This window comes from Littorina saxatilis, linkage group LG12 (genome assembly GCF_037325665.1).
Source record: "Littorina saxatilis isolate snail1 linkage group LG12, US_GU_Lsax_2.0, whole genome shotgun sequence".
Taxonomy (NCBI): domain Eukaryota; kingdom Metazoa; phylum Mollusca; class Gastropoda; order Littorinimorpha; family Littorinidae; genus Littorina; species Littorina saxatilis.
In genome coordinates, this window is record NC_090256.1 from 36,730,465 (window position 1) to 36,757,782 (window position 27,318).

At 42.8% G+C, this 27,318-nt stretch overlaps 1 protein-coding gene across 6 annotated transcripts in view; it reads right to left on the minus strand.

The window, feature by feature from the left end:
* LOC138981863 (oxidoreductase NAD-binding domain-containing protein 1-like) overlaps positions 1–27,318 on the minus strand; it is a 44,721-nt gene that overhangs the window by 2,089 nt on the left and 15,314 nt on the right. The window contains exons 1-5 of one of the 6 annotated variants that reach the window (XM_070354993.1): positions 14,256–14,295; positions 12,382–12,516; positions 2,552–2,654; positions 1,252–1,358; positions 261–402 (exon numbers count right to left, since the gene is read on the minus strand). In XM_070354993.1, the coding sequence (XP_070211094.1) occupies positions 261–402; positions 1,252–1,358; positions 2,552–2,632 (330 nt within the window). In that variant the 5' untranslated portion in view covers positions 2,633–2,654; positions 12,382–12,516; positions 14,256–14,295. Of the gene's footprint in view, positions 1–260; positions 403–1,251; positions 1,359–2,551; positions 2,655–3,134; positions 3,335–4,180; positions 4,216–12,381; positions 12,517–14,255; positions 14,296–27,318 lie in introns of those variants that run through there. The other 5 variants (XM_070354994.1, XM_070354992.1, XM_070354989.1 and 2 more) reach the window with 5 other exon arrangements.

Below are 27,318 nucleotides of genomic sequence, written 5' to 3' on the forward strand. Positions count from 1 at the left end.
CTGGTCCCCTGGGTGGTTGTTATACGCAGGTGCGACTGTACAAGTACGACTAACAAGTCACTCATGTGATAAATACAAATACAATGGATTTTTTTTCAAGACCTCTTGTATTAGCGAACGAGGAATAAGAAGGAGAAGACCTCATATGTTTTAAGACCATGTTTCCGAAGGTGTTCTCTTCATAAACTCTGTAAATGTACCCCTGTTTAAGACTCCCTCTTTTATAAAAAAAAACCCAACCCATACATGTCTATTCTTACCTTAGTATGTACCCAAAAGGCAGGGGGGTGTTTAGCAAACTTTATTGCCAACATGAGAATGCGCTGAGTTTGTAAGAGTCCAGGTGATGAACACATAGAGAAGCCACCCACTGTGTCAAGACCCGGGATAAAGGTGTCCACCCTAAAAACAGACAGGTATATACCCATACAGTTTCCAATGACATGTATCCGCATCAATATTTCTAACTTTGTTGCTTCGTTATATATTGTCGCTTCAAAGGAGAATGAAGCATGGGAAGTTAAAGTACGAGAGCTGTAACAACAGTCAACTTCACTGGTTTCTCCTGACTGTCAAAGACACAACTCACCATAAGATATAACACCTTCTTCTACCCCCCTTTATATTAACTCCCGGGTCTCTTTTCATTTCTCACTTGAACAAATTAAGAAACCAATAAGCCCTATTTGAACAAGGAAACTAATAAACCCTATTTGAACACAAAACAAAACAAAACAAATAAAAGCAGTAATAAGTTAAAGTTTATCTAAAAAAAATTTGGCTCAACATTAAATAAATCCAAAAACAAAGAGACTGCCAACGTTCCAAAATTCAGAATCAAAAAACAAGAAAGGTAGGTTGTTGGAACGTTTGTTATTGACAACACATCACATTCACAACTATATCGACCCAACGGTCATTTAAGTGCACAGACAAACAATTAATAACAAAAACTTATCTGGTAATAAGTTTTAGAAAAGTTTTCGTAATTAATTGTTTGTCTGTGCACTTAAAAGACCGTTGGGTCGATATATTTGTGAATGTATTGTTTTGTCAATAACAAACGTTCCAACAACCTACCTTTCTTGTTTTTTGATTTTGCCTCAACATTGCTATTCTACACATTCTTTTCTTTGAGATGCTTCCACTGAATTACAGTAACTTACCAATACTCTACAAATAGACCATGCACTAAGATTCCTGAGGGGATGTATATATATATACATGTACAATAAATTGTATAATGCTTACCACTGCCCTGCTTTAAAGGAGAAGTCCTCGTTCTCTATACGCAAAGACATCATCTTCACAGAGTTTGATATATCCTTCACCTCTACCACTGTTGCCGGTGAGATGATCTGTAATCATAAATCAATGTTGCAGATGGTTAGCATATAGTTCTTCCCCTCAGATGAAATGTGCCTGAGAGCAGACATTGCTTTATGATTTCTAAACCAGAGTTTTAGGTCTCAACAGATTGTCTGTGCTTTCATGTCTAAATTCTAGTCACTTTCAGTCTTCTTCTTCTTCTTCTTCTGCGTTCGTGGGCTGAAACTCCCACGTACACTCGTGTTTTTGCACGAGTGGAATTTTACGTGTATGACCGTTTTTACCCCGCCATTAAGGCAGCCATACGCCGTTTTCGGAGGAAGCATGCTGGGTATTTTCGTGTTTCTATAACCCACCGAACTCTGACATGGATTACAGGATCTTTTCCGTGCGCACTTGGTCTTGTGCTTGCGTGTACACACGAAGGGGGATAAGCCACTAGCAGGTCTGCACATACCTGGGAGATCGGAAAAATGTCCACACTTAACCCACCAGGCGTCCGCGGCCGGGATTCGAACCCTCGACCTTCCGATTAAGAGGCCGACGTCTTACCACCCCGCCACAGCGCCCGTCATCACTTTCAGTCTCATTTTGGTGTGTGTTTTCTTGATGTGTTCATCCCTAATTATTTAAACTTCTTTTTGATTTTGTTTCATTTTCTTTAACAGTCTTCTGAAATGCATTGTTGCTGCAGAAGAGTTAGCTAATCTTGAGATTGCCCTCTGCACTTTGTGGTTTGCAAAGTGAGAAATAGTAAAAGTAACTTACTTTTAGACAACCCTAAAATTTTGAAAGGGATGAAACAACCCAATTCTTACACATTTTCTTGAGAAATTGTTTTGATAGTCTGCTGCAGAAAATCAATAAAAAAAAATGCCCTGTACTTTTATGGATGAAAAATGCAGATTGCTAATGGGATTGCTTCCCTTGCTCTCTCGTGAGTTGTGAGTTCGATATATGGTGTCAGAAGTAGGGTTCTAAGGGTAAGCAGGACTGACCAACCAAAGAAAATGGCAAGGTATGACCCCCCTCAGAGATTTTCCTATCCGGCTAAAGACTGGGAGGGGTGGATTGAAGAATATTTAAGATTCAGAAGAGCAACTAAACTTCACAAAGATGGCCTTGATAGAGAGAGAGGGAGCAAGGGAAGCAATCCCAGTAGCAATCTCATTAACAAGACATTGGTTATTTCCCTTAGACCATACTGACAGTATACATGTACCTCTTTTCTTGAACTGGCCTGAGTGACCGTCATGTGGTCTGAAGACTTAGTGGTGGAAGTTGAGATCATCTTGGTGTCCATGATAGTGGACCTAAAACAAAAACTGCATAGCTTTCTCACATTAAAACACAATGCACGGAATTGAAAACAAACACAGACATATGATAACACATAGAGACGCTCTCTCTCTCTCTCTCTCTCTCTCTCTCTCTCTCTCTCTCTCTCTCTCTCTCTCTCTCTCTCTCTCTCTCTCTCTGGTGATATGATAACCAGAAATGAGATCAGTTTCACAAACCTGCTTAATATGGTATGAAAAGTGTACCTGCAGAATGACCTGCATCAGCCTGCATGTACTGATGTAGTAGCATCTTCAGTGCATTATGTGCACTTGCACATGGGAAACGAGACAGATTCACACGGGCGCGATTAGACATCTGTTTATATAAATGTAAGCAAGAATGTGTTTAACGATACGATCCCAAGCGCAAGACTGTTCAATCTGTCTCGCCCTCTTCAACTTTCATTATCGCTGGTAACGATTTCTGACAATCGAGGATCTGTTGAAGAAGACAAGAAAACCTACCACTTGTTAAAGTATCTAAAAAGCAGGTGACGCCTTCCCATCCCAACGAAGTAACTTATCAATTAAAAGGTGCAGAAAAGGCAATCAAAATCGCATCATGAAACATTCTTCGTTGTTATGTAGCAGACGCACACATCTCAAGGTTAACACTCTTTTGCATTGAAGTTTGGCAGGAACGATAACTGCAAACAACGGTCTGGTACATTGGAGTTACCTCCAGTAGGCCGAAGGGATGTATAACCATCTTGAACACACGGCCAGTATAACTGGCCTTGATACCGAACGATTCAAGGGGGGCAATCTCAGTCATCTGAAAGAGGGAAATCCAAACGCAATCCGCCTTGTTCGATTTTATGGGCTTGGACGATAGAGAAAAATAAGAAAAGCAAAAGCTGGAGTCCAGTCTGGACAAAACTAGCTGCTATCAAGAACGCAGAATTGATTTTTTCTGAGGTTTTTTTTTAGCCGTAAGCGCCATGTTTATCGGAGCAGGAAACGCTTCCAGAGTGAGGCCCCTTTGTTGGTTTCACTGCGGCCGCATTGTGAACAGCAGTTATGAGAAATTCGAAATGAGAAATGGCGCTTACGGCTAAAAAAAAAACTCAGAAAAAAATCAATTCTGCGTTCTTGATAGCAGTTTCGTCCAGACTGGACTCCAGCTTTTGCTTTTCTTATTTTTCTCTATCGTCCAAGCCCATAAAATCGAACAAGGCGGATTGCGTTTGGATTTCCCTCTTTCAGATGACTGAGATTGCCCCCCTTGAATCGTTCGGTATCAAGGCCAGTTATACTAGCCGTGTGTTCAAGATGATGTATAACCAGCTTTGTGGACAAATGATTGAAGGCTGGAAAAACGAAAGGAGTATAACAAGACTCTCTCTCTCACTCTGTCTGTCTCTCTCTGTCTCTGCCTGTCTGTCTGTCTGTCTGACTGTCTGTCTGTCTGTCTGTCTGTCTGCCTGTCTGTCTCTGTCTGTCTCTCTCCGCCATCGTCTCTCTCTCTCAGTACCTCTCTCTCTCGCTTTCACCGCGTGAAATACACACACCGTCTTACACTGCAGGCTGACACACACCCACACCGCTGGAACACACTGACACACAAGGAATACACACGCACACACATACACACGTGACTGGCACACCGTAAAATGTGACGGCCCTCCCCACAGACACACAGCGTGTGCAGTGTATGTGCGGCGTGTCACCCGCGTGTGTGTGTGTGGTGTGTGTGTGTGTGTGTGTGCACGGTGTGTGTGTGTGTGTGTGTGCAAGTTTGTGTGTGTGTGTGTGCGTGTGTTCACGGTGTGCGTGTGTGTGTGCAGTGTGTGTGTGTGTGCGGTGTGCCGGTGTGCGACTGAGTGTGTGTGTAGTCAGTGTGCCGGTGTGTCAGTGTGTGTGTGTGTGTATGTGTGTGTGTGTGTGTGTGTGTGTGTGTGTGTGTGTGTGTGTGTGTGTTTGTCAGTTTGACGTACTCCGGTGTAACACGAAATTTTTACTCCACGAAACATTTACTCCGGAGTAAATATTTCGTACGAAATTCTTACTCCGAGTACACTTTTCGTACGAGAAAAGAACTCCCCAAGGCACGAAAAAATTACTCCCTCCACGAAATTTTTACTCCCCATTTTTTTTACTTCCAGTAAAAATCTCGTACGCAAAAATGGGATGCGGGCTAAGGGATAATGCCAATAAGTGATCTCGCGCACACGAATGTCGCGCTACCATCCTTCCACGCCTTCCACCACCAAGACTAACAGGGGGACAAGGGAGTAAAAATGTCGTACACCTGGCATGGGAAGTTAAATTGCTCGTGTTGGGGTGAAGTAATTTATTCGTTATTTATTCGTCAGGGGAGTAACATTTTTGTACGAAATGTTTACTCGGAACTCACCTGTCTTGGGGAGTAATTTTCTCGTGCAATGGGGGAGTGCTTTTTTCGTAAAGGGAGTAAGTTTTTCGTACGAAATGTTTACTCCGGAGTAAAAATCTCGTGGGAGTAATTTTCTCGTGTTACACCGGCAGCGGGTAAAAAAGCGAAGGACATCTAGTCATCATGGAAATGTCACAAGGGCTGCATGTTGTTCTCTGCATGTTTTATGCAAACGTTGCTTTACAAGGTGACATATAGTACGTTACACCTCGTTTGAAATGGGATCCCATCTTTACACGCGGCGAATAACACTGATGGATTTTAGAACTGATCAGGATATGTGCCTATTCACGTTTAGTCATGAATATCAGATTAACGCCGAATGAGTTGATAATCGGGGGAGATGCTTTGCTTTGATGGTTTATTGTCATTAGCTCATTAAAGGTACTGAACTTGTCAAATCCAGGTGCACGGAGCCCATGGGGCTTTTAGTCATACCTCAGGCAGCTATCCGTTAGAAGAACTACCAAGTTTCATTGACTTGCACCCAAAGAGTCAAGAACTGCGATCAAGTTACGAATTAATTTCGTACTCGGACCCGGCTGGTCTTGACCTATTTTTGGACTGTCTAAATTTAGATCAGGTAGATCGATCACCACATTATGCACAAAAAGACACGTCACTAGCAAACTATGTCAGACGTCATCATGAGTTTGTGTAAAACAAAATGGAGGCCGGAATCACTCAGTTGAATCTAACTGCGACCAAACACCACGTAATAACTAGGTTAATTTATGCACTCGCGTGAACAAGAAACTGTCGAGCTTCACAGATGTCGTTGGGTAGTTTTGGGTTTGTTTTACTACCATAGGAGGATTTTTGAACTGTAAATGCACTCAGCTGCAACAAAAACGCAAAACGAAGGCTGTGAGCTGCACTGTGCCTTTAAAGCCTTATAGACAAGAAAAACAAGTCGCGTAAGGCGAAATTACTACATTTAGTCAAGCTGTGGAACTCACAGAATGAAACTGAACGTAGTCCGCCGCTAGTGCAAATGGCAGTGAAAGTGACGGGCCTGTTTGGCGCGGTAGCGGTTGCGCTGTGCTTCATAGCACGCTTTACTCTTCCTCTCTTCGTTTTAACTTTCTGAGCGTGTTTTTAATTCAAACATATCATATCTATATGTTTTTGGAATCAAGAACCGACAAGGAATAAGATGAAATAGTTTTTAAAACGATTTCGGAAATTTAATTTTAATCATAATTTTTATATTTTTAATTTTCAGAGCTTGTTTTTGATCCGAATATAACATATTTATATGTTTTTGGAATCAGAACATGATGAAGAATAAAATAAACGTAATTTTGGATCGTTTTATAAAAAAATAATTTTAAATACAATTTTCAGATTTTTAATGACCAAAGTCATAAATTAAATTGTAAGCCTCCATGCTGAAATGCAATACCGAAGTCCGGCCTACGTCGAAGATTGCCTGGCCAAAATTTCAATCTATTTGATTGAAAAATGAGGGTGTGACAGTGCCGCCTCAACTTTTACAAAAAGCCGGATATGACGTCATAAAATACATTTATCGAAAAAATAAAAAAAATAGCTGGGGATATGATACCCAGGAACTCTCATGTAAAATTTCATAAAGATCGGTCCAGTAGTTTACTCTGAATCGCTCTACTCACACACACGCACAGACAGACAGACACACACACACACACACACATACACCACGACCCTCGAGTCGTCTCGATTCCCCCTCTATGTTAAAACATTTAGTCAAAACTTGACTAAATGTAAAAACCAAACAATTGCCGCGTTATTCATAAACATTGCAAACAGCCCATAAAAGGTACACGCACAAACAAACAGAACAAACAAACAAACAAACATACACACACACAACAACAACAAGTCGCGTAAGGCGAAAATACAACATTTAGTCAAGTAGCTGCCATTTTTCAGCAAGACTGTATACTCGTAGCATCGTCAGTCCACCGCTCATGGCAAAGGCAGTGAAATTGACAAGAAGAGCGGGGTAGTAGTTGCGCTAAGAAGGATAGCACGCTTTTCTGTACCTCTCTTTGTTTTAACTTTCTGAGCGTGTTTTTAATCCAAACATATCATATCTATATGTTTTTGGAATCAGGAACCGACAAGGAATAAGATGAAAGTGTTTTTGAATTGATTTGGACAATTTAATTTTGATAATAATTTTTATATATTTAATTTTCAGAGCTTGTTTTTAATCCGAATATAACATATTTATATGTTTTTGGAATCAGCAAATGATGGAGAATACGATAAACGTAAATTTGGATCGTTTTATAAATTTTTAATTTTTTTTACAATTTTCAGATTTTTAATGACCAAAGTCATTAATTAATTTTTAAGCCACCAAGCTGAAATGCAATACCGAACCCCGGGCTTCGTCGAAGATTACTTGACCAAAATTTCAACCAATTTGGTTGAAAAATGAGGGCGTGACAGTGCCGCCTCAACTTTCACGAAAATCCGGATATGACGTCATCAAAGACATTTATCAAAAAAATGAAAAAAACGTATGGGGATTTCATACCCAGGAACTCTCATGTCAAATTTCATAAAGATCGGTCCAGTAGTTTAGTCTGAATCGCTCTACACACACACACACACACACACGCACGCACGCACACACACACGCACATACACCACGACCCTCGTTTCGATTCCCCCTCGATGTTAAAACATTTAGTCAAAACTTGACTAAATGTAAAAAGCATGGCACACAACTTCAAGTTGTGAGGAAAGAACCCCACTGAAATACAAAAGGTTCAAAGACAAAGTATAAAACACAAGGTAACATAAACTGTTCGTACGGAGAGTGACTTACGTCATTCAACCGCCACAGTCTAATCTCAAAGAATATGAAAATATTGAGAATACAGTCGGAGACAAAGCAATAGGTATACAGTTATATGAAACACACAGACCACCTGCAGGTAGTACTTAACCTTGTGTTCACCCATTTTTGTACATACCTATATATACATATATACGACACACACACACACACACACACACACACACACACACACACACACACACACACACACACACACACACACACACACACACACACACACGCACACACGCACACACACACACAATCGAGGGGGGGGGGGGGGGTGGGTGGGGTGTAGAACTCAAACTCGAACTCGAAAATTTTATTACCGATGGATGATAGCATTAGGTCCATATGGTCCTTTCTTACAACAAAAAGCATGGCACACAACTTTGTGAGAAAAAAACCCACTGAAATACAAAGAGAGAGAGAGAGAGAGAGAGAGAGAGAGAGAGAGAGAGAGAGAGAGAGAGAGAGAGAGAGAGAGAGAGAGAGAGAGAGAGAGAGAGAGAGAGAGAGAGAGAGAGAGCATTGTGCTTTCTCTCCAAATTGTAATTATATCTCTTGTTAAACATGTCAGTAAACCATACGGACTTGGTGGTTACACGAGTTTCATGTTAATCATAGATACTGAATTGATGTTTACATTGCTGATTTTAGCATTTAGTGAAGTGAAAGTTCTGTTCTGGATGTTTGATGTTGGGATTTATGTGACGTATCAAATCCCCAATTTGTCTGGCAACAAATATTACGGTTTTGTTTTTGACGTGTAAAGTGCCACTCAGTTGTATGTGACTATCATTTTGTTGAAATCCGACATGCTGTTTCTTGATTCAGGGGCGGAGCAGTTAAGCCAGAGGGGGGGGGGGGGGGGGGGGGGGTTTACAACCTGGAGTCCAAGGGTAGATCCCTTGTGGGGTACATGGGCAAGGCCCCGTTGGGGCTTAGCCCCCCCAGAAGCTGAAGAGTTTTAGCTATTTTATGAACAATTTATGGCTTATCCTTGATTTTAAACATGATCAACTGGTGTCAGCAGCCCGTCGCGATATAACCTTCGTGGTTGAAAACGACGTTAAACACCAAATAAAGAAAGGTGTCAGCAGTCACTCATTATTTCTTTTAAAGTTAGTATTAAATCTTTTTGTTGGACAGCCGGGGGGGGAGGGGGGGGTCCGGAACCCCTGTAACACCCCTCCCCCCCTAACCCGCCCCTGTGATTAAGTCAACAACGTTATGTATTTTAAATGTACAATACACGTACAAGGTATGGATTCCTTTGGTGGTTGTTCACAAAGTTTTAATGAAGAAAGCTGTAAATACTTTCGTGATATAAATGGCTACCACCAACCCACAGTTAAAGCCCCAGAATGTCTAAAATGGTTTACAAAACGATTTAAATCTTCTCATGAAAAAAGCAGAGAAACCTTATCAAACACACTTGCAATAGCATTTAATAGCATTAAATGACACAGTTCGTTTGAATGGCTATTTAGCTCGCGTAAACTACACACCTGTTTTCGTGGTTTATCTAACCCCTGAGCCATCGTGAACCCGTGTGATCCACTTTCCTTTTTTTCACAATTCAGTAGTCAGTTTTTGATTTCAATGCGACTCGTTGTATGCAATAGCACGTTATTGTGTACCTCTGAATCTAAAACGCAACAAACGGCTACGAGTCACACGAACTGACCGGTGGCGGTTGACCGTTCAAAGAAATCTGGCGACATGCAGAACATTCATCTGCTACGAGAACCACGTTTTGCGAGACACACTTCCGGGCTATCTTTTTTTAAAATTTTTCAAAACTTCGAGTTGTACTGACCTTGTCTTGATGAAAAAAGAATTCTTTTATGATTTAAGAATGTTTGTGTAACAAGCTGTCAATCTATTATTTAGATTTCAAAAGTTAGGTCAAGCGCCAAAACGCGCCGCCCAATTGTCTGATCAGACACGCTCGACACGCAAAAAAAAAAAATTCTTTGAAAATTGCTCGCTCTTTACGTAGGGCACCTAGGATGTTCTCAAGCGGTGAGTGTTCAAACAAAAGGGTGTTTGTACTGTGTGTAAAAGCATGACAGTGTCTGTGATGGTTTACGGGAGGCTTACTGTGCCTTTAACAATTCAAATGTGTCAGGTAATTGTCCTGTAAGCTGACTCTGCTGAAATCGACGTTTTCTTTTGGTTTGTAATGTAAGGTTGTTTCTCAGTGTTTTTGCATTAACTTGAAATTTACGGCATTTTGTCGGTTTTTATGTTAAAATACTCGACAAGACGAGAAATCGTCAGTCGGCAAGTCAAACCGTTTTGATTGCAAGTGACGGTTGTTCGTATCAAAACGAATCTTGTGCTGTGTCACAGTCAAACCTGCCCTAGAAAGCAACCACCTGTCCACAACGACAACTGTAATTCACCTTTCCATAGCAACCACCTGTCCACAACGACAACTGTAATTCACCTTTCCATAGCAACCACCTGTCCACAACGACAACTGTAATTCACCTTTCCATAGCAACCACCTGTCCACAACGACAACTGTAATTCACCTTTCCATAGCAACCACCTGTCCACAACGACAACTGTAATTCACCTTTCCATAGCAACCACCTGTCCACAACGACAACTCAAGAGGATCCCAGACGAGTTTTCTCTCTCTGTGTAATTCACCTTTCCATAGCGACCACCTGTTCATTAGGACCATTTGTGGTCGGTCCCTTGGGATCGTAATAGACAGGTTTGAGTTCAGTGGAACCTCCTTCTTTTAAGTGACTTGATTTTAGACAGTTCTTCTTCTTCTTCAGCGTTCCAGAAATTCTGGTGACGTGTGAGCTTGTTTGCCCATATGGGTTCCCCACACTAAACTCTGAGCAGAGTTAGCTTCACTCCGCTTACGTTGGGTAGGCATGCTGGGTATTTTCGTGTTTCCATTACCCACCGAACTCCGACATGGATTACAGGATCTTTTCCGTGCGCACTTGTTCTTGTGCTTGCGTGTACACACGAAGGGGGTTAAGTCACTAGCAGGTCTGGGAGATCGGAAAAACTCCTTTCTTAACCCACCAGGCGGCAGCGACCGGGATTCGAATTCACGACCTCCCGATTAGGACGCCGACGTCTTACCTCTGCGCCACTTCGCCCGCCGTCAGTCAGTTCAACGTACACGATATGAGATCTGCATATCTTATGTAATTCAAGTTGACAAAACAATTACAGTAGTGACGATCACTGAGCTCTTTATTTTGATGTCAACATTATCCGCAGGACCCCTCTGACAAACAGAGAATGATGATACCTTGAAGACTGGAAGCCAAATGATTAGAATCATCTCAGGAGTTCCGGTTTCAAGTTTCCACACAAAACCGCTGGATATTTACACTGTACTCGCTGCTCCAACTTGAGACAAACACGAGTTCCTCTGTACTAAGGACGCCGAATGATGAACAAGAAAGCAAGCCATGTCAGGCACTGCACGAGAAGGATTATTAACCCCAAGACGACTCCATTTGGACGGTGTAAACACCTACTGTACATATCGTTTTGTGAAGAGACTCATTTTTCTGTCCAAAGAATCTGTTAGCTTTTCATTTATCTGCGATCAGGTATCACGCAACTGTGTGAGTTTTGTTTGTCTATGTAGATCACATGAGGTGTAGAAACTGACCTCACGGCGTGTCCTTGGATTTTTACTGTGTGTGAATGTAGAGTACAGGAATACAAACAAGAATTTATGTCGGTCATTTCAAGTTGGTCCGCTTTTCTGCGTGTGCACGAGTGAGTGAGTGTGTGTGCGTGTGTGTGTGTGTGTTCGCGCACCGCGGCGCCAGTGCATGCATGTGTGTGTCACAGTGTGTGTGCGTATGTGTGTGTGTGTGTGTGAGAGAGGGGGGGTGCGCGTGTGTGTGTGCATGCGTGCGCGCGTGCTTGTATGTGGTGTTATGATCTCACATTTCGACAACTCGAAAAGCACAAAACGTAACACACACACCCGTCATACACAGAACAACAGACAGACAGACAGACAGACAGACAGACAGACACACACACACACACACACTTACACACAAGGCATGCAAGACAAGTTGCAAGTGACAAGAAATACTCGGCATTTTCTTAAGGTCGGCAAGACGACAGACCCGCCTCCTAAGGACTAGTACTTGGCTATTTGCCGCATGGCAGCCACAAATTATGACTAAGCATCACCCAACAGTAAATACATAAAGTCACATATTTCCTGATCGTTGAGGTGTGTAGATCGTATCGAAGAGTTTCGAAATTTATTGACAATATATTTTTGCTTACATAAATGTGCGGAAACGTGTTTCGAAGGCACTCGATCGCTAAATGAGAATGAAACAACAACTACTACGTTATAACAACAACAGTACAACAACAACAACAACAACAACAACAACAACAACAACAACAACGACAGATATACGAATTTATATGTATTCTCTCCAACAAAATATTTAGAATAAAATTCATACCATTCATTTTAGCGAAACAATCGTGTCAAGATGACCGGAGGACTTTTAGTGATCTCCGCAGCACTTCAGTCGCCAAACCAACAACTGATAAGGCCAAAGACGTCCTTTGAGGTCTTTGATCAACCTTTGACAAAGCTGGGAAAAAAAAGGAAAAAAGTGAACAAACCGATGATAAAATGTGATGCTGACATTGATAAGCCGTGAATCAAAGATAAACGTTTTGTTGGCATCGCCGGCTTCGTTAAGGTTTAACTGAGATTGGTGTTCAGTTGTTGATGTATCGACTTTGTTGTAATTTGTGGCCGGATGTCTGCGTTCGTTCTCAGACAAAAATCTGTCCGGCGACGCAAGATCAAACCGAAAGTGTCTTGCCACAACTAGGGATGCTTTTAAAGCGCAAAAACCCTTTTAGCAAAAAGACAAAGAGAGAGAGAGAGAGAGAGAGAGAGAGAGAGAGAGAGAGAGAGAGAGAGAGAGAGAGAGAGAGAGAGAGAGAAGGGGGGGGGGGGGACTGTGGTGGCCCGGGAAGGTAACGGTCAAGTTAATGTCCTTAAGTGTTTATGTCCTTTTTTGTGTACAAAAACTTGTTTGTGGGATGGCTCCCGGTCCCTACCGGTTTTGGCAGGTTGTTTAAACAAAATGAATTGTTGCTTGTAACTTCATCTAGTTACATCTTTTTACTGATGAGTAGGTTGAAAATCAGATCGGTAATATGACCGTTTTTACCCCGCCATTCAGGCAGCATACGCCGATGTCGGGGGAGGCATAGGAGGCCGACGTCTTACCACCACGCCACTGTTCCTTGAACAAATGTGGACAGATCGGTTAGGATGCCTGCGATCGTTGGTAGTGAGTTTAGCGGGCTGTGAGCAGTGACACTTTCAAGTTGTTGTTTTTTCTCACAAGATTTTACAGACCCATGTCTTTATACTGGTACATGTCAAACTACAACTAACACAATCATTAAGTGTTGACACAAAGTTAATACACCTTTTCCTCGTCAACTTTTTCTCTGACCGTGGTGACAAGACATGAGTAGTCTGAACGCAAATCCAGGATATCATTGCTCCCGGCTTGGGAAACGCACAACACAAGAGAAGGGAACTGTCTTGATCTGCAGTGTCAATAGGCTGTGGGAGGAGAGAGCAAACCTTTCTTTATTCCAACAGGTATAGAAAATGCACACGTTACATATTTTCCAGACCTCACCTCATTGAGTTTTCAACCGTGAACTAAGCATGTTCGTCAAGAGTGTACAGCGGTATTTCTTACAACAACAAAATCTTCTTTTTTTAGGTCACCGGATCTTCTTGCATAACGCCCTATTGCTGACACTGACGAACCGTAACCGTAACCTCGACACACCGATTGTTGCAGGGTGACTAAGCAAGATGGGTGTCATTTTATGAAAACATCCATACACAAATATTGACAAAACGTGGCGTCCTCGCTGGCTGCAAAAATGAACTTGTGTCCTTCAATTCTATTTTTCTCTCAAGATTTGAGCCTTCTTTTTTTTATCTAGTGGAAAGAGATCGACACAAATTTGTATTCTACAATCCCATTTCTTGCAAGAAATGAAACTTCTTTCTCCCTCCGCCAAAGCTCGTCGAGGCAACCAACAGACAAAATCCACGGTGCATCATGCGCCTTCAAATCTCTTCACCTTTTTTCACAAATCTTTTGCTGTCTGTCATGTTTCTTTTTTTTTCACAGAAGCCTTCAATCCCAAAATGCGGTATATCATCCACTAGAAAAAAAATCGACGTCCAAGTTGGTTTAAACAAGTTTACTTCAATAAATGTCATTGGTACTATTGCCGCATACATGAAATTAGGAACATGGAGCACAACAAGCTAAGCTTATGAGTGTACTCTTAAAAGCAAATGAAAATCGACGTCCAAGTTGACTGCATTCTCACCGATGCTCGTGTAATTCTGGGCAGGACAAATTGCGCTTCGAGAGTTTATATAGTGAAAGAAGCATGTTGATTTCCGCACTCATGGTGTCTATACAAAACCAGCCTCTCCAGGCCATAATGCCTCGTTCAAATCACAGGCACACAGTATACTGGTTTGTGGAAGGAGCGCTCTTCAGCGTTTGTCCATATTCTCACTGCCTCTTCTATACAACTTAAGCCTCAGTTTTTCTTTCTCCCCAAATTATCGTCGTGTGCCAAAGGCTCCAATGTGGGTGGGAACTGGCTTTATGCTACTTGAATCAAGCAAACATGATCAGTATAGTTATAAGCACGTTAAAGAGGTAGTTGATCTTTTCCCGCTGTTATTCTTTCAAGTTTGAATATTGAAACAGTAATTTAAACTAAAATTCACGATGTGTCAGAGTGAGACTCCTATGACCTCCCACCATCCCCACACCCCCCAAAAAAACAAGAACAACAAGAACAAGAACAACAGCAATAGCAACAACAACAACAACAACAACAACAACACATGTACGGGAGGAAAACACCACAACACACCAATGCCGCCAGACCACATCACAAACAGAACTCTACAATCCACAGTGTTGCCCATACACACACACAAACACACACACACACAGAGAAGCCGTATATATATATGTATATCTATAAATATATAGAGATAGGTGACAGTGTATTTTTCGCGTGGCTATAAATTGATTCGACCTTTTCACTTTGACAGTAAGAACAACTTACGGGTGCAAGGGAAGCGTTCTGGACAGCGCAGTGACATTCTAAAAATAGTAACGTAGTAACGGGAATATGGATTGAAGCCACACGAAGGAAGGGAGATAAACGCAAAACACTGGAGAAGATAAGGAAGAGTTACTGGGAATGGTGAAATGAAGAGAAAAACCAAAATCGGTTCAGCGCTGCGCGCTGAGAGCACGTGTTGAAATATCTCAGTCGATGAGGTTGTGTCCGGGGTGTAGCTGAATACGGTGTCCAAATTTGAAAAAGATCCACCGAGAACTTTGGCGTTGTGATGTGGTCTAGCGGCTTTGGTGTGTCGGTATGGGGGCCCGGGTAGCTGAGGTGGAACCAAAATCGGTTCAGCGCTGCGCGCTGAGAGCACGTGTTGAAATATCTCATCGATGAGGTTGTGTCCGGGGTCTCTCTGAATAAGCCCACCAAATTTGAAGCAGATCCATCGAGAACTTTGGCCGTGCATCGCGAAGACACACAGATACACAGACACACAGATACACAGACACACAGACACTAGTCGTATATATATATAGACTAGATGATTACCCGCTTCGCCGGGTATCGGCTTCGCCGGGAAGAAGTTGAGCCGAATACCAGGCAAAACACTGGAGACCTTCTAAAAATAGTAACGTGCAGTGACCTTCTAAAAATAGTAACGTAGTAACGGGAATATGGATTGACGCCACACGGAGGAAGGGAGATAATCGCGGCTGAAAACACTGGAGAAGATAAGGAAGAGTTACTGGTAGTGGATCCCGACAACAACAAAAAAAATCGGTTCAGCGCGCACAGCGCTGCGCGCTGAGAGCACGTGTTGAAATATCTCATCGATGAGGTTGTGTCCGGGGTGTAGCTGAATACGGTGTCCAAATTTGAAAAAGATCCACCGAGAACTTTGGCCGTGCATCGCGAACAGACAGACAGACAGACAGACAGACAGACAGACAGACACTAGTCGTATATGTATATATATATAGATATATATGCGAATAAAGTGACATATTTTCAGGACAGCAATTACAATTCATTGACTCACGCCTTATCGACCAAGACGATGACAGAAACGCTAAAATTCAGTTCTTGCTGAAAAGTTGAGACTAATGTCAACTCGTCTTGGCTTTCTTTTGCGTTCCAATTCCAAACGTGTTGACGTACTTTCAAGTTCAAGAAGAAAGAGACAACCGGGTATTACATCTACACTTGCATGGCAAGTTAAAGGTGACGCCAGACGAAGAAAACTGAAACACATACTCGTGCATGCTCACAAGTCACACACACACACACACACACACACACACACACACACGCACACACAGGCACACAAACACACACACAAACACACACAAACACACACGCACACACAAACACACACACACACACACACACACACACACACGCGCGCGCGCGCACACACACACCCAAACACACCGACAGTAAAAACAAACCTTTACACCCAGGGTACTGGAGACAAACACAAGCGCGCTTCCAATGTCGCACACGTTCTTGACCGGTGTTCAGACAGTGACCTCTCTTGCAAAGTCATACCCAGTTTTTAACGATTGCATCGTACTCAACACCCTTCAAAGGTCAGCTTAATTCGGTCACAAACGTCAGACAGAACGTTACAAAAAGACACCAATAAATGTGACAACTGACAAAACAACAAAGCAACAAAGAGTGACAATACAATACAACAATGCAATCTTCTTCTTCTTCTTCTGCGTTCGTGGGCTGAAACTCCCACGTACACTCGTGTTTTTGCACGAGTGGAATTTTGCGTGTATGACCGTTTTTACCCCGCCATTTAGGCAGCCATACGACGCTTTCGGAGGAAGCATGCTGGGTATTTTTGTGTTTCTATAACCCACCGAACTCTGACATGGATTACAGGATCTTTTCCGTGCGCACTTGTTCTTGTACTTGCGTGTACACACGAAGGGGGATAAGCCACTAGCAGGTCTACACATAAGTTGACCTGGGAGATCGGAACAATCGCCACACTTAACCCACCAGGCGGCCGCGGCCGGGATTCGAACCCTCGACCTTCCGATTAAGAGGCCGACGTCTTACCACCCCGCCACAGCGCCCGTCAAAAAACTATGCAATCAACAGTCATACACTGTGGTACCCGTGAAGCGGATTACGTATTTTACAGCCTACTGTCGTCATGCCTTTTGTGAGTGCATATCTTCTCATCTTTCGATGCGCATAACGAGACAAACTGATAACAATGCAGGTTGGGTCGTCTTTGTAGGATCTAGGAAGTGTCGTTGTAACGGAGGTGACTGCTAGCAAGGTCGTCATGATCACATTTTGTAAACAAAAAAAACCACCCGAAGAACGTGGAGGGAAGGTTCTCTCTCTTTCTCTCTCTCTCTCACACACTCACTCTCTGTGTCCTCCCTGTGTGTCTGTCTTTTTCTCTCTCTCCCTCTCTCTCACACACTCGCCCTCTCTCTCTCTCACACTCGCCCTCTCTCTCTCTCACACTCTCTCTCTTTCTCACACACACACACACACACACACACTCACAATCACTCTCTGTCTTTCTCTCTCTATCACACACTCACTCTCTCTCTCTCTCTCTCTCTCTCTCTCTCTCTCTCTCTCTCTCTCTCTCTCTCTCTCTCTCTCTCTCTCTCTCTCTCTCTCTCTCTCTCTCTTTCTCTGTTGTTCTATGACACGAGCCGTCAACTCTCCTAAACGGTAAAAGATTGAGACGAGTCGTAATCGGATTACCCTTCGTGCACTCTGAATAGAAGGTTGCACCTTTGAACATACTCTCTCTGCCTTATTTTAAAGCTGGTTAAAGCATGTGTTTTCCAAAGTGGAACACTTCAGTGTAGAATGTGGGACTTCAATCAGTGGAGACTTTCAATAATGCGGGACGCTGAAGACAGGAATATTCCCCAGAAAAAAGCAAAGAACAGAGAGCCCATTTCTAATAAAACATATATATTTACGCGTGTTCATTCAAATGATCAAAATGCTTTCTTTTGCATTTAATATGCAAAACATAGAAGAGACGAATTCGCTTATAAAATCTGATGCGTTGTACGGAACAACTTTTATTGTTACAGAGGAAGATAAGTTTAAAATAATAAATAACGCAGGATCAGGAAATCACAACTGCGTAAACATTAGTATTAATTAATCTTTTCTGGTGACATAATAAGAGGCATAATAACCCCTGCTCCAACTTTTGTCGACATAATAATAAACCTATTGAATAACCTGACTTGCCTTCAACTATTTTCATACTGAATTCTTTTCTGGTTTTTTTCTCACTTCAACATGACCGTTTTTGTGTGTACAATTGTCACGTGTTTAACGATGCAAATTCTGGTCTCACGGTCTAGTAAGAGGCAATAACAAGGAGTTGGCAATTAATGAAAAGATAAAGTCTGGGGCTGGAAGTCGGAACTCATCGCTTTCATCAACACTCAATGCAGCTAAGACATAGTAGCACTGACAGACAGACAGACGCACAGACAGACATAGACACACACACACACACACATACATACACACACATACAGACAGACAGACAGACACACACACACACACACACGCCCACACACACTCACACACATACACTGACACGTCACAGACACACACACACACACACACACACAGACACACACACAAACACACACACAAACACACACAAACACAGAACCCTGGAGGTCACCTCAGGGTATCAAGTTACCAAAGAAAAGAACACACAACCATCGTATTACGTCGCGCACTCTGAGCTGCACACCTTAAACCCCTTTCCCATACCCCCCCTCACCCTCCCACAACCCCCACGCCCCCCCCCCCCCCAAAAAAAAAAAAAAAAAAAGATGTGTCAGAAACTCAGCACAATGTCTTGTATCAATCTTCCATTACGGTATAAGTGTTTCGCACTTCACAGCCAAGGGACTGCACAGGGCCACACAGTTAAACAGGCACAGATCAGGTGCTCACACGGAAGGAAGAGAGGGAAAGGGGGGTGGGGGGGGGGGGGCCGGGGGGTCTATCATAAAGATGTTAGCGATTGATTGGTCCGGTGTAGACAGATCGAACGGGGTGAAAGGCATAGCAGGCACTAAACAACCACCGGATTGTTTTCGCTGGTGACAGGGCCACGTGATGTATGTCTTGCGCGCCGGGTAGACGCGGTTCAAAGAGACACATAAAGATGTCCCGAAGAACAGAGAGAAACGACCAGACTCAAAGAACTCGGCGGGGTGGAAGGGGGGGGGGGGGGAGCAGTCTCAAAGATCTGGGGAGAGGAGAGGGGAGGGGATGGGAGAAAAAGGGGAGGGGAGAGGAGGACCAGACTTAAAGAACTCGAAATGGTTGTAGTTGGGGTAGAGGGGGGGGGGGGGGGGGGGGGGGGTAATGAGAAATTATCAATATAGGATCAGATTCAAAGAACTTGAAGGGGCGAGTGAGGTGAAGACATGTTTGAGAGAGAGAGAGAGACAGAGAGAGACAGAGAGACAGAGGGAGAGGAGGATGGGGGGGGTGGGAGGGGGGGGGGGGGGGCATGAGACAGCCTGTATGTGACCTGCAAGTGTTGCATGAGTGTCGTGCACTCCTATCAAAGACAGCGTTCGCCTGATGACAACACTGCAACTGACACAGAGAGCATTCTCGCCACAGTACTTCTGTCATGTCTAAAGAAGTTGGGCGTCTCTGACCCCCCATCAAGACTTAATTTACACAAGTCGCGGCCTTTGTAATGACATGGGCTGGAGCTTTTTTGAGGCCTTGTATATCGATAGTGTTGAGAGACATCAGTTTCATGTGCCCTCGTGATTCGAGTCCGCTGTATATTTTACAACTGACTTATGGGCGCATACTTCAAAAACAATCGCTTAGTGTATGCGATAACTTGCGAAGCCAAGATTCCGAGGTTGAGTTCCCTTCAGTGCGATAGCTCTAGATTTGATATATCTGAAACAAAAGGGAATTTATGCAACACATGATGACACAATGTGTACAGTTACCTTTTACCTTGCCTTATTCTGTGTTAACCCGGATGTATTCGGGGGTTGAGTATTGCAAAGGATGTTGGGTAGTAGGTGTGGTCCCCAAAAAGCAACCAGGAGAATACAGGATAATACATCATCTGTCGTTTCCAGAAGGTCGTTCCATAAACGACGGCATTGACCCCTCTTTCATTTCCGTAGCTTACGCAACTATAGAAGATGCCTTAAGATTAGTTAAAGATGCAGGAAACAATTGTTACATGGCTAAAACGAATATCAAGTCTGCTTTCAGAATCATTCCTTTGAGTCCTACATGCTACCCTCTCTTTTGTTTTTGCTGGAAAGGTGTTATGTACATAGACAAGTGCCTACAGATGGGTTGTTCAGAATCTTGTAGGATTTTCGAGACCTTCAGCTGTGCCTTAGAGTGGGTGGCCGGGAAGAAACTAGGGATTCACAGGATGACACATATCCTGGATGACTTTTTTTTTATAGTGAATCCGTCGAAGACAAATTGTCAAAAAGATTTGCAGTCATTTACAGAAATGTGTAAACAGGTACAAGTGCCTTTAGCTGCAGACAAAACATTTGGTCCCTCAACCGTGATGTCTTTCGTAGGCTATGAAATCGATTCTATCAATTCAGAGGTAAGACTCCCTGACGATAAGGTAGAGAACTGCGCTACTGCCATTTCAAGTCTTATTGCGTCTAAGAAGACTACTCTTCGTGAACATGATTGCAGTCGTTGATTGGTTTGTTGAATTTTGCCTGTGGCGTCATTGTTCCGGGCAGGGCTTTTCTGCGTCGTCTGATTGATTTTACAATCGGGGTCAGAATAATAATAATAAATAATAAAGATAGCTTATATAGCGCCGCTTCACAAATTTAACTATGCTCTTAGCGCTGTACATCGAGATATAACAATTTCAATAATATAAATACAAAGATGATATTATCATAATACACATTTACAAATATCACTCACGTGCATACATCCTCGTGCACACCTCGCGCATACACACTCCCACTCATTAGCAAGTGCTTCCATCCCCCTGCCACTGAGATGTTCATATACCCCCCTGGACAAGCTCACACCATGTCCGTCTCCTCTCTAGACGGTACATACACTCAGCAAGAAAAAGAAAGACTAAATGCAAATTTCATATACATATTATTTCACAGAATGCCATTTCATCGTATTCGAATCACCCAGGAGGTGAAATCTGACTTGCATGTGTGGCTCCAATTCCTGAAGGAATTGAAAGGAAAATATTTGTTCAGAACAGAGATGTTTTTGTCGCCTTCCAAACTGCATTTGTTTACGGATGCGGCTAAACGAGCAGGTTTTGCAGCAGTTTTTCAGTCACGTTGGTTTTGTGGCAAGTGGGGTAGTTGGTGGACGGAACAAAACATCACCCTGTTGGAATTCGTCCCAATAGTCCAAGCGTTAGAAGTATGGGGAGATCTGTTCCGCAATGCGGTTGTCATATTACATACTGACAATGAAGCGTTAGTATCGGTGATAAACAAGAAGTCATCGAAAGAAACACTAGCGATGAAGCTAGTCAGACGTCTTGTGCGGGCGACTCTGAATTTCAATATTCTCTGCCTAGCGGAACATGTGCCAGGGGAGAAGAACGCGATCGCAGATTCTCTTCCTCGGTAACAGGTGGACAGATTCAGAGCACTGCACCCACACGCCGACAGGGATCCAACGCCATTCCCAACCCTACCATCAGACCTGAAATCATAGACACGGCACAGATGCTGATAGGCAAGGCATTGAGGGCATCGTCCATAAATCTGTACAAAAGAACTTGGCAGCTTTTTAAGGTGTTTACAGCTGAAAGTAGTCTTACATGGGAATTCCCAGTTAGTGAGCAAACAGTCCCGCTTTTCATTGCTTACCTTTACCACAAGGGTTATGCGCCAGCAACAATTTCTTCCATGATCTGTGCGTTGAGCTATGTACATAAGTTGGCTAGCGGGCCGGATCCGACTTCATCATATATATAGTTCGTAAATCAATGAAAACGGCGCATAAGCTTAAACCGGCAAATGATAGTCGTCTTCCTATCACTGAGGATATTCTGGAACAGCTGGTCAAAACCAGTAGACAAGCCTTTCAAAATGTGTATCTCTCATATCTTTACCCGGCTATGTTTTTATTGGCTTTTCATGCTTTCTTGCGTGTGGGAGAGATTACAGAATCAGATCACACACTTGCGTTTTCTGATGTGACCTTAGCAGATAAGTCCATATCTATTTCATTTCGATTTGCTAAACACTCAGCAGGTAAGCATCAAGAAGCGGTGGTCACAGCAGTTGACAATGCCTTCATATGCCCAGTTCAAGCGCTAAAGCAGTACATTGTGAAAAGAGGCTGCATGACAGGTCCTTTGTTTATGCTAAAGGGTCGTTCCCTACTGAGGAGAGAATTTGTTACAACACTGAAAGCAATGTTGAACATTGCAGGAATTCCAGCGGGCCGATTCAATTGGCACAGTTTCAGAATAGGGGCAGCTACATCGAGCGCAGCAAAGGGTGCATCAGATGCCCAAATTTGCAAACTAGGACGTTGGCAGTGCGATGCCTTCAAGAGATACATTCGATTACCTTAACCCCGCCAAGTAGTAGCTTAGTAAGCAAGAGTACTCGGAGGGTGCAGTAGTCCTGAAGTCCTTGTCCAGGAGGTTTGCCTGGGTAGGGGCTTAAGTTGGAGAGTGAAGATGGTGCCATACAAACTTAAGTCAACAAGGGAAGCTCACCCAGGAGGTTGACCTGGATAGGTACCTACGTTGGAGATTGAACAATCAAACTTCGTAAAAAGTAAACAAGTTCATAGTGACAAAAGGCACAAGGCTGGCGTGCTTGGAGGTTGGCCATACATAGACAGCCTTGCTGATAGAACCTAATAAAAGTGAATCTGTCATATACATAACTTGGCCGATTTGTAACAAGACCTGGGAGGTTGACCCTGTTTTGTCGCACAATTGTGTACAGGATATGGGTGTGGTTGCTGTGGAACCCCCTTTTTAGCGATTCCACAGATGTGGCTGTCAACGCTCACACCTTTGATATTGTGTACATAATGATATTTTATTGAGGCTTTATTGATGCATAATATGATAATCTCTAGTCAGAATGAATGACTGATTTGCTTGATGTAAATATATGAGAAAGTGTGAAAATGAGATGTTATCCCCCTTTTTATGTCTACTTGGCCAGTTAAATGCTTTGTGGGATTTTTGTGTTTGGTGGTCCCGCTAGCAGGTGAATGTGAGAAGTACGGTTTATATAACCGCGTGAATGTTTGAACCATGTACAGCGGGACCACCTTATATTTTTTATAATGTATATACAAGTCTGATCTCCGTCGCTTTAAAAAAAATAAAGCGTCCTTTATCTATCACAAATTTGGTTTGAGTCTGAGTTTGTTGCATAAATGACTTTATGTGAGCTTGCGAACATAAAGGGAAATTTCATATTTGAAGGCAACAATCAGCTATATATATGCACTGAATGACCTGTCCAAAATGTACACGGGAGGGGTTAGTCTTTTACGGATAACTATGAAAAACAGACCTGTTTACTTTAAACCCGAAGCAAGAGTACTTTCCCAAACAGTTGAGTGTATTTTTCAAAAGGTTGGTGTACTTTGCAAGCAAAGCCATATGGGCTAGGGAAAATGTACGCGTGGGTGCAAACGTGTTTGTGTAAAAAAAGCATGTCTTGTGAACACCTTCAGAATTTAACTCCTTCCAATACAACAGGGATAAAACAATTTTATTTACCTGTCAGTTTGTAGCATTATAACCAGTGTCTTCCAAACAGATTAATAATGAAAAGATGAACTTCGTGAAATAACATCTGCGGTTGACAGTGGCAAGTTCATTTTTACAATCATCTCAGAAAACATTGCTTCAGCACGGACTACAGCCTTTTCTTCTGGCAGGATTAGCTTTGCAGGAATTAACTTTATAATTCCTTGGCAGCTTTCAGCGGATTTCTTTGTTAGCAACCTTGTCCAGGTGAGTTTTGGAACTGCAGTGTCGTTCGATGTCATATTTCCCGGCATAGGCAACGGAGAAATCTGATTTACAATACTTGCAGTGTGCATGACTTTTTCCCATAGTAGACTCCACAATTCCTGGCTCTTTCTTATATTTCTCCAAAAATGTTAACCCCAAAATATAGCTGATTGAGAACTCTCCCCTCTCCCCAATGCGCTCTATCTGTCTCTCTCTGTCTGTATTTCTCTCTCTGTGAAAGAGAGTTTGTGTCTGTCTGTCTGTCTGTTTGTCTGTCTGTCTGTCTGTCCGTGCACGGTGTTGCCCTTATCAAGCCTAACCCCCCCCTCACACACACACTTAAATCTTAAGCCTTCACAACTCATCATGCCCAGCCAAAATTCAATCACTTTAAAAAAAACAAGAGCATTCTAAACAAAACTTGTGAAGCGAACCACCCGCCCCCCACCCCCCCTCCATATACACACATACACATATACACCCACGCATACACACCCTTACACAGACACACAGACACACATACACAGACACAGACACACAGACAAAGACACAGACACACAGACAAAGACACAGACACAGACACACACACACACACACACACACACACACACACAAAATAATACACTGACTAACACACTAACAATCACGCACAACCCGTAAAATAAACCTGTAAATAGCCATAGAAATAACATTTAAAATATACGTACGAAAGCCACATGGTAATTAAACACACACACACACACACACACACTCGCACACAGACACACACACACACACACACACACACACACACTCGCACACGAACACACACACACACACGCACACACAGACACACACACACACACACACACCCCACACACACACACCCACACACCATGGGTTGTGCGGGGACTTGTTTGATCAAAGTTACAATAATTATTAGCTAAAGTGTTTTTTTTTAAAGTGTAACATGATAAGTACATTCCATCACATTACATGCCCTCATATTATGTATTCGAATACTTTGTACTCTGCATTACAACACTGATAATTTGACCCCAATCTTCCAAAATAATAACAATAATAATAATAATTGTCAGTAAGTACTGGTGTCACATGACTGATGTGAACCAGTTGATTGGCTAATGGCGATGCGCTAAAACTGTTAGCGCACTCTTGGAGTGCGCTAACTTTTCCACAGAGCGTATTCTTCCGCCCTTTGCCTAAGCGAGACTGTGCTCTCATCCTCAGAATTAATTAATGACATGTAGCTTATATTCTCCACAATACCAAAATACTATAAATTCCTGCTTCTCAATTAAAGCAGAAGTGGTTTTTTTCTGACAGATTGCATGTGCCTGTGCCACAGTTGCCACTATCTAAAAATAGAACCCGCTGTGTCTATTTTTCAGTTTCGACTTGCGAAGAATCTTCTCATAATTATGCCGTAGCTTATTATCCACATTACCAAATGATGAGTTAGTATACAATTCCCAGCAGCTAACAGAAAACACAAGTGTTATCAGTTCCGATTACGTACCACTGAACTAGATCAGCATTTGGAATATATACGTAGCAGACTAGATTACACTGAAATACGACTGCATCAGTTCAGTAAATGAATGGTTTCCGAATTATTATTTCAAGGCAACAACAATCGGAATCGAAAACGTGTAGGGTTAAGAACGTTCTTACCATGTATAAAACTTATTACCAGCCTGCCTTATGCGTGCAGACGAGCAATTGTTGTTTTTGAAATGTGACTGCAGTGCAGTGCCGTGGTTCGCTTGCCCTAGCCGCCCTACTTACTTACTTACTCAGGCCATTATGAACCCCCGGGGGAGCATAGGCCATCGACGACAATTCTCCATCCGACACGGTCCTGGGCTGCCCTTTCGATCTGGCTCCAGGTCTTCCCCTGCCTGTTGATCTCTGCTTCAGTGTCTCGTCTCCAGCTGTTGCACGGCCGGCCTCTCTTCCCTTTCCCTTGTGGATTCCACTTCAGGGCTTGCCTCGTGATACTGGATGATGGCTTTCTCAGGGTGTGCCCTATCCAGCCCCATTTCCTCCGGAGAATTTGCTGCGCCGCTGGTTTCTGGGCAGCTCTCTGCCTTCATTTCGGATTCTGTCCGTCCATCTGATGTTTAGGATGCGCCTCAAGCAGGTGCCTTAGCAGACGACATAAACCTCGCAGCAAATTAACATGTTGGGCAAATGTGAACAAGCAAACGATGGGGACATACTACGTGAAGGGTTCACAGCATTCTTACGGTTCATATATAATAGTACCAGTCTCCCCGATGAGTGAAGATACAACAGAAGAAACATACCACATTTACTTTGAAAATCCGAGTCTGCTAACCGTGGCCTTGGCCGGTGTCACGATTTCATCTTTCGCCTGTGTACATATTTCCCCCTCGACATATACTCAAGACTGAAATCATTGTTTCCCTGGTAAAATTAAGAAGTGAAATTATTTATGGACGAAAGCATGTCAGTTTCTTGCATGTGAAGAAAATTGGTGGTAAAATGTAATAGATTTCACCCCCCAAATCGAATTCTTCAAAAACGTGTACTGAGTGGTTACGTCCCTTGAGTAAGAAGGAAAACATTTTAGGATGAATCAAATTTCTAAGTTAAATAAAACAAATTGGTTGGACAAATTTGGCCCCATGAATGTAATGTACACAAGGTCGCTCATCAGTACTATCGAAGGGTGTTTTTTTGTTCAGTGTAGAGTTTATACTAGATCAACGAGGCCGAGAAGCGAAATATCAACACGGCGAAAGATGAAAACGTCACACCGGAGTCAATTCAAGGGGCAACACTCTGCACAGTCAATCTGTCGAAGCTCGATGAAGGTTTCGAATCGCAAATAACTGAGAGCACAGTCCTTTCTCCGAGTTTAAATGAGGTCTCTGTGAAAGGTCATCACTTTTTAGCTTAACGCTTCACTGGAATTTACCAACAGAAATTAAAACAAGAGTTTGCGTGTGACGAAAGCACGACACACTTGAGACAGCCCACACAAAAGTAGATCCAGTGACACAAACCTGACCACACAGTTACGTATATCCAAATGCGCGTTGCAAAATGTGCGTTTTGAATCTTCTTTTTTCTCTGGCGGTACTGACAATATCGTTATTGAAACAATCCCAGTGCACTAAGGGATTTATTGAGCAAATCTCGAAAATAATTATTGAACTCAGCGCTATGCGCTTCGTTCAATAATGAATTTTCTCGATTTGCTCTATAA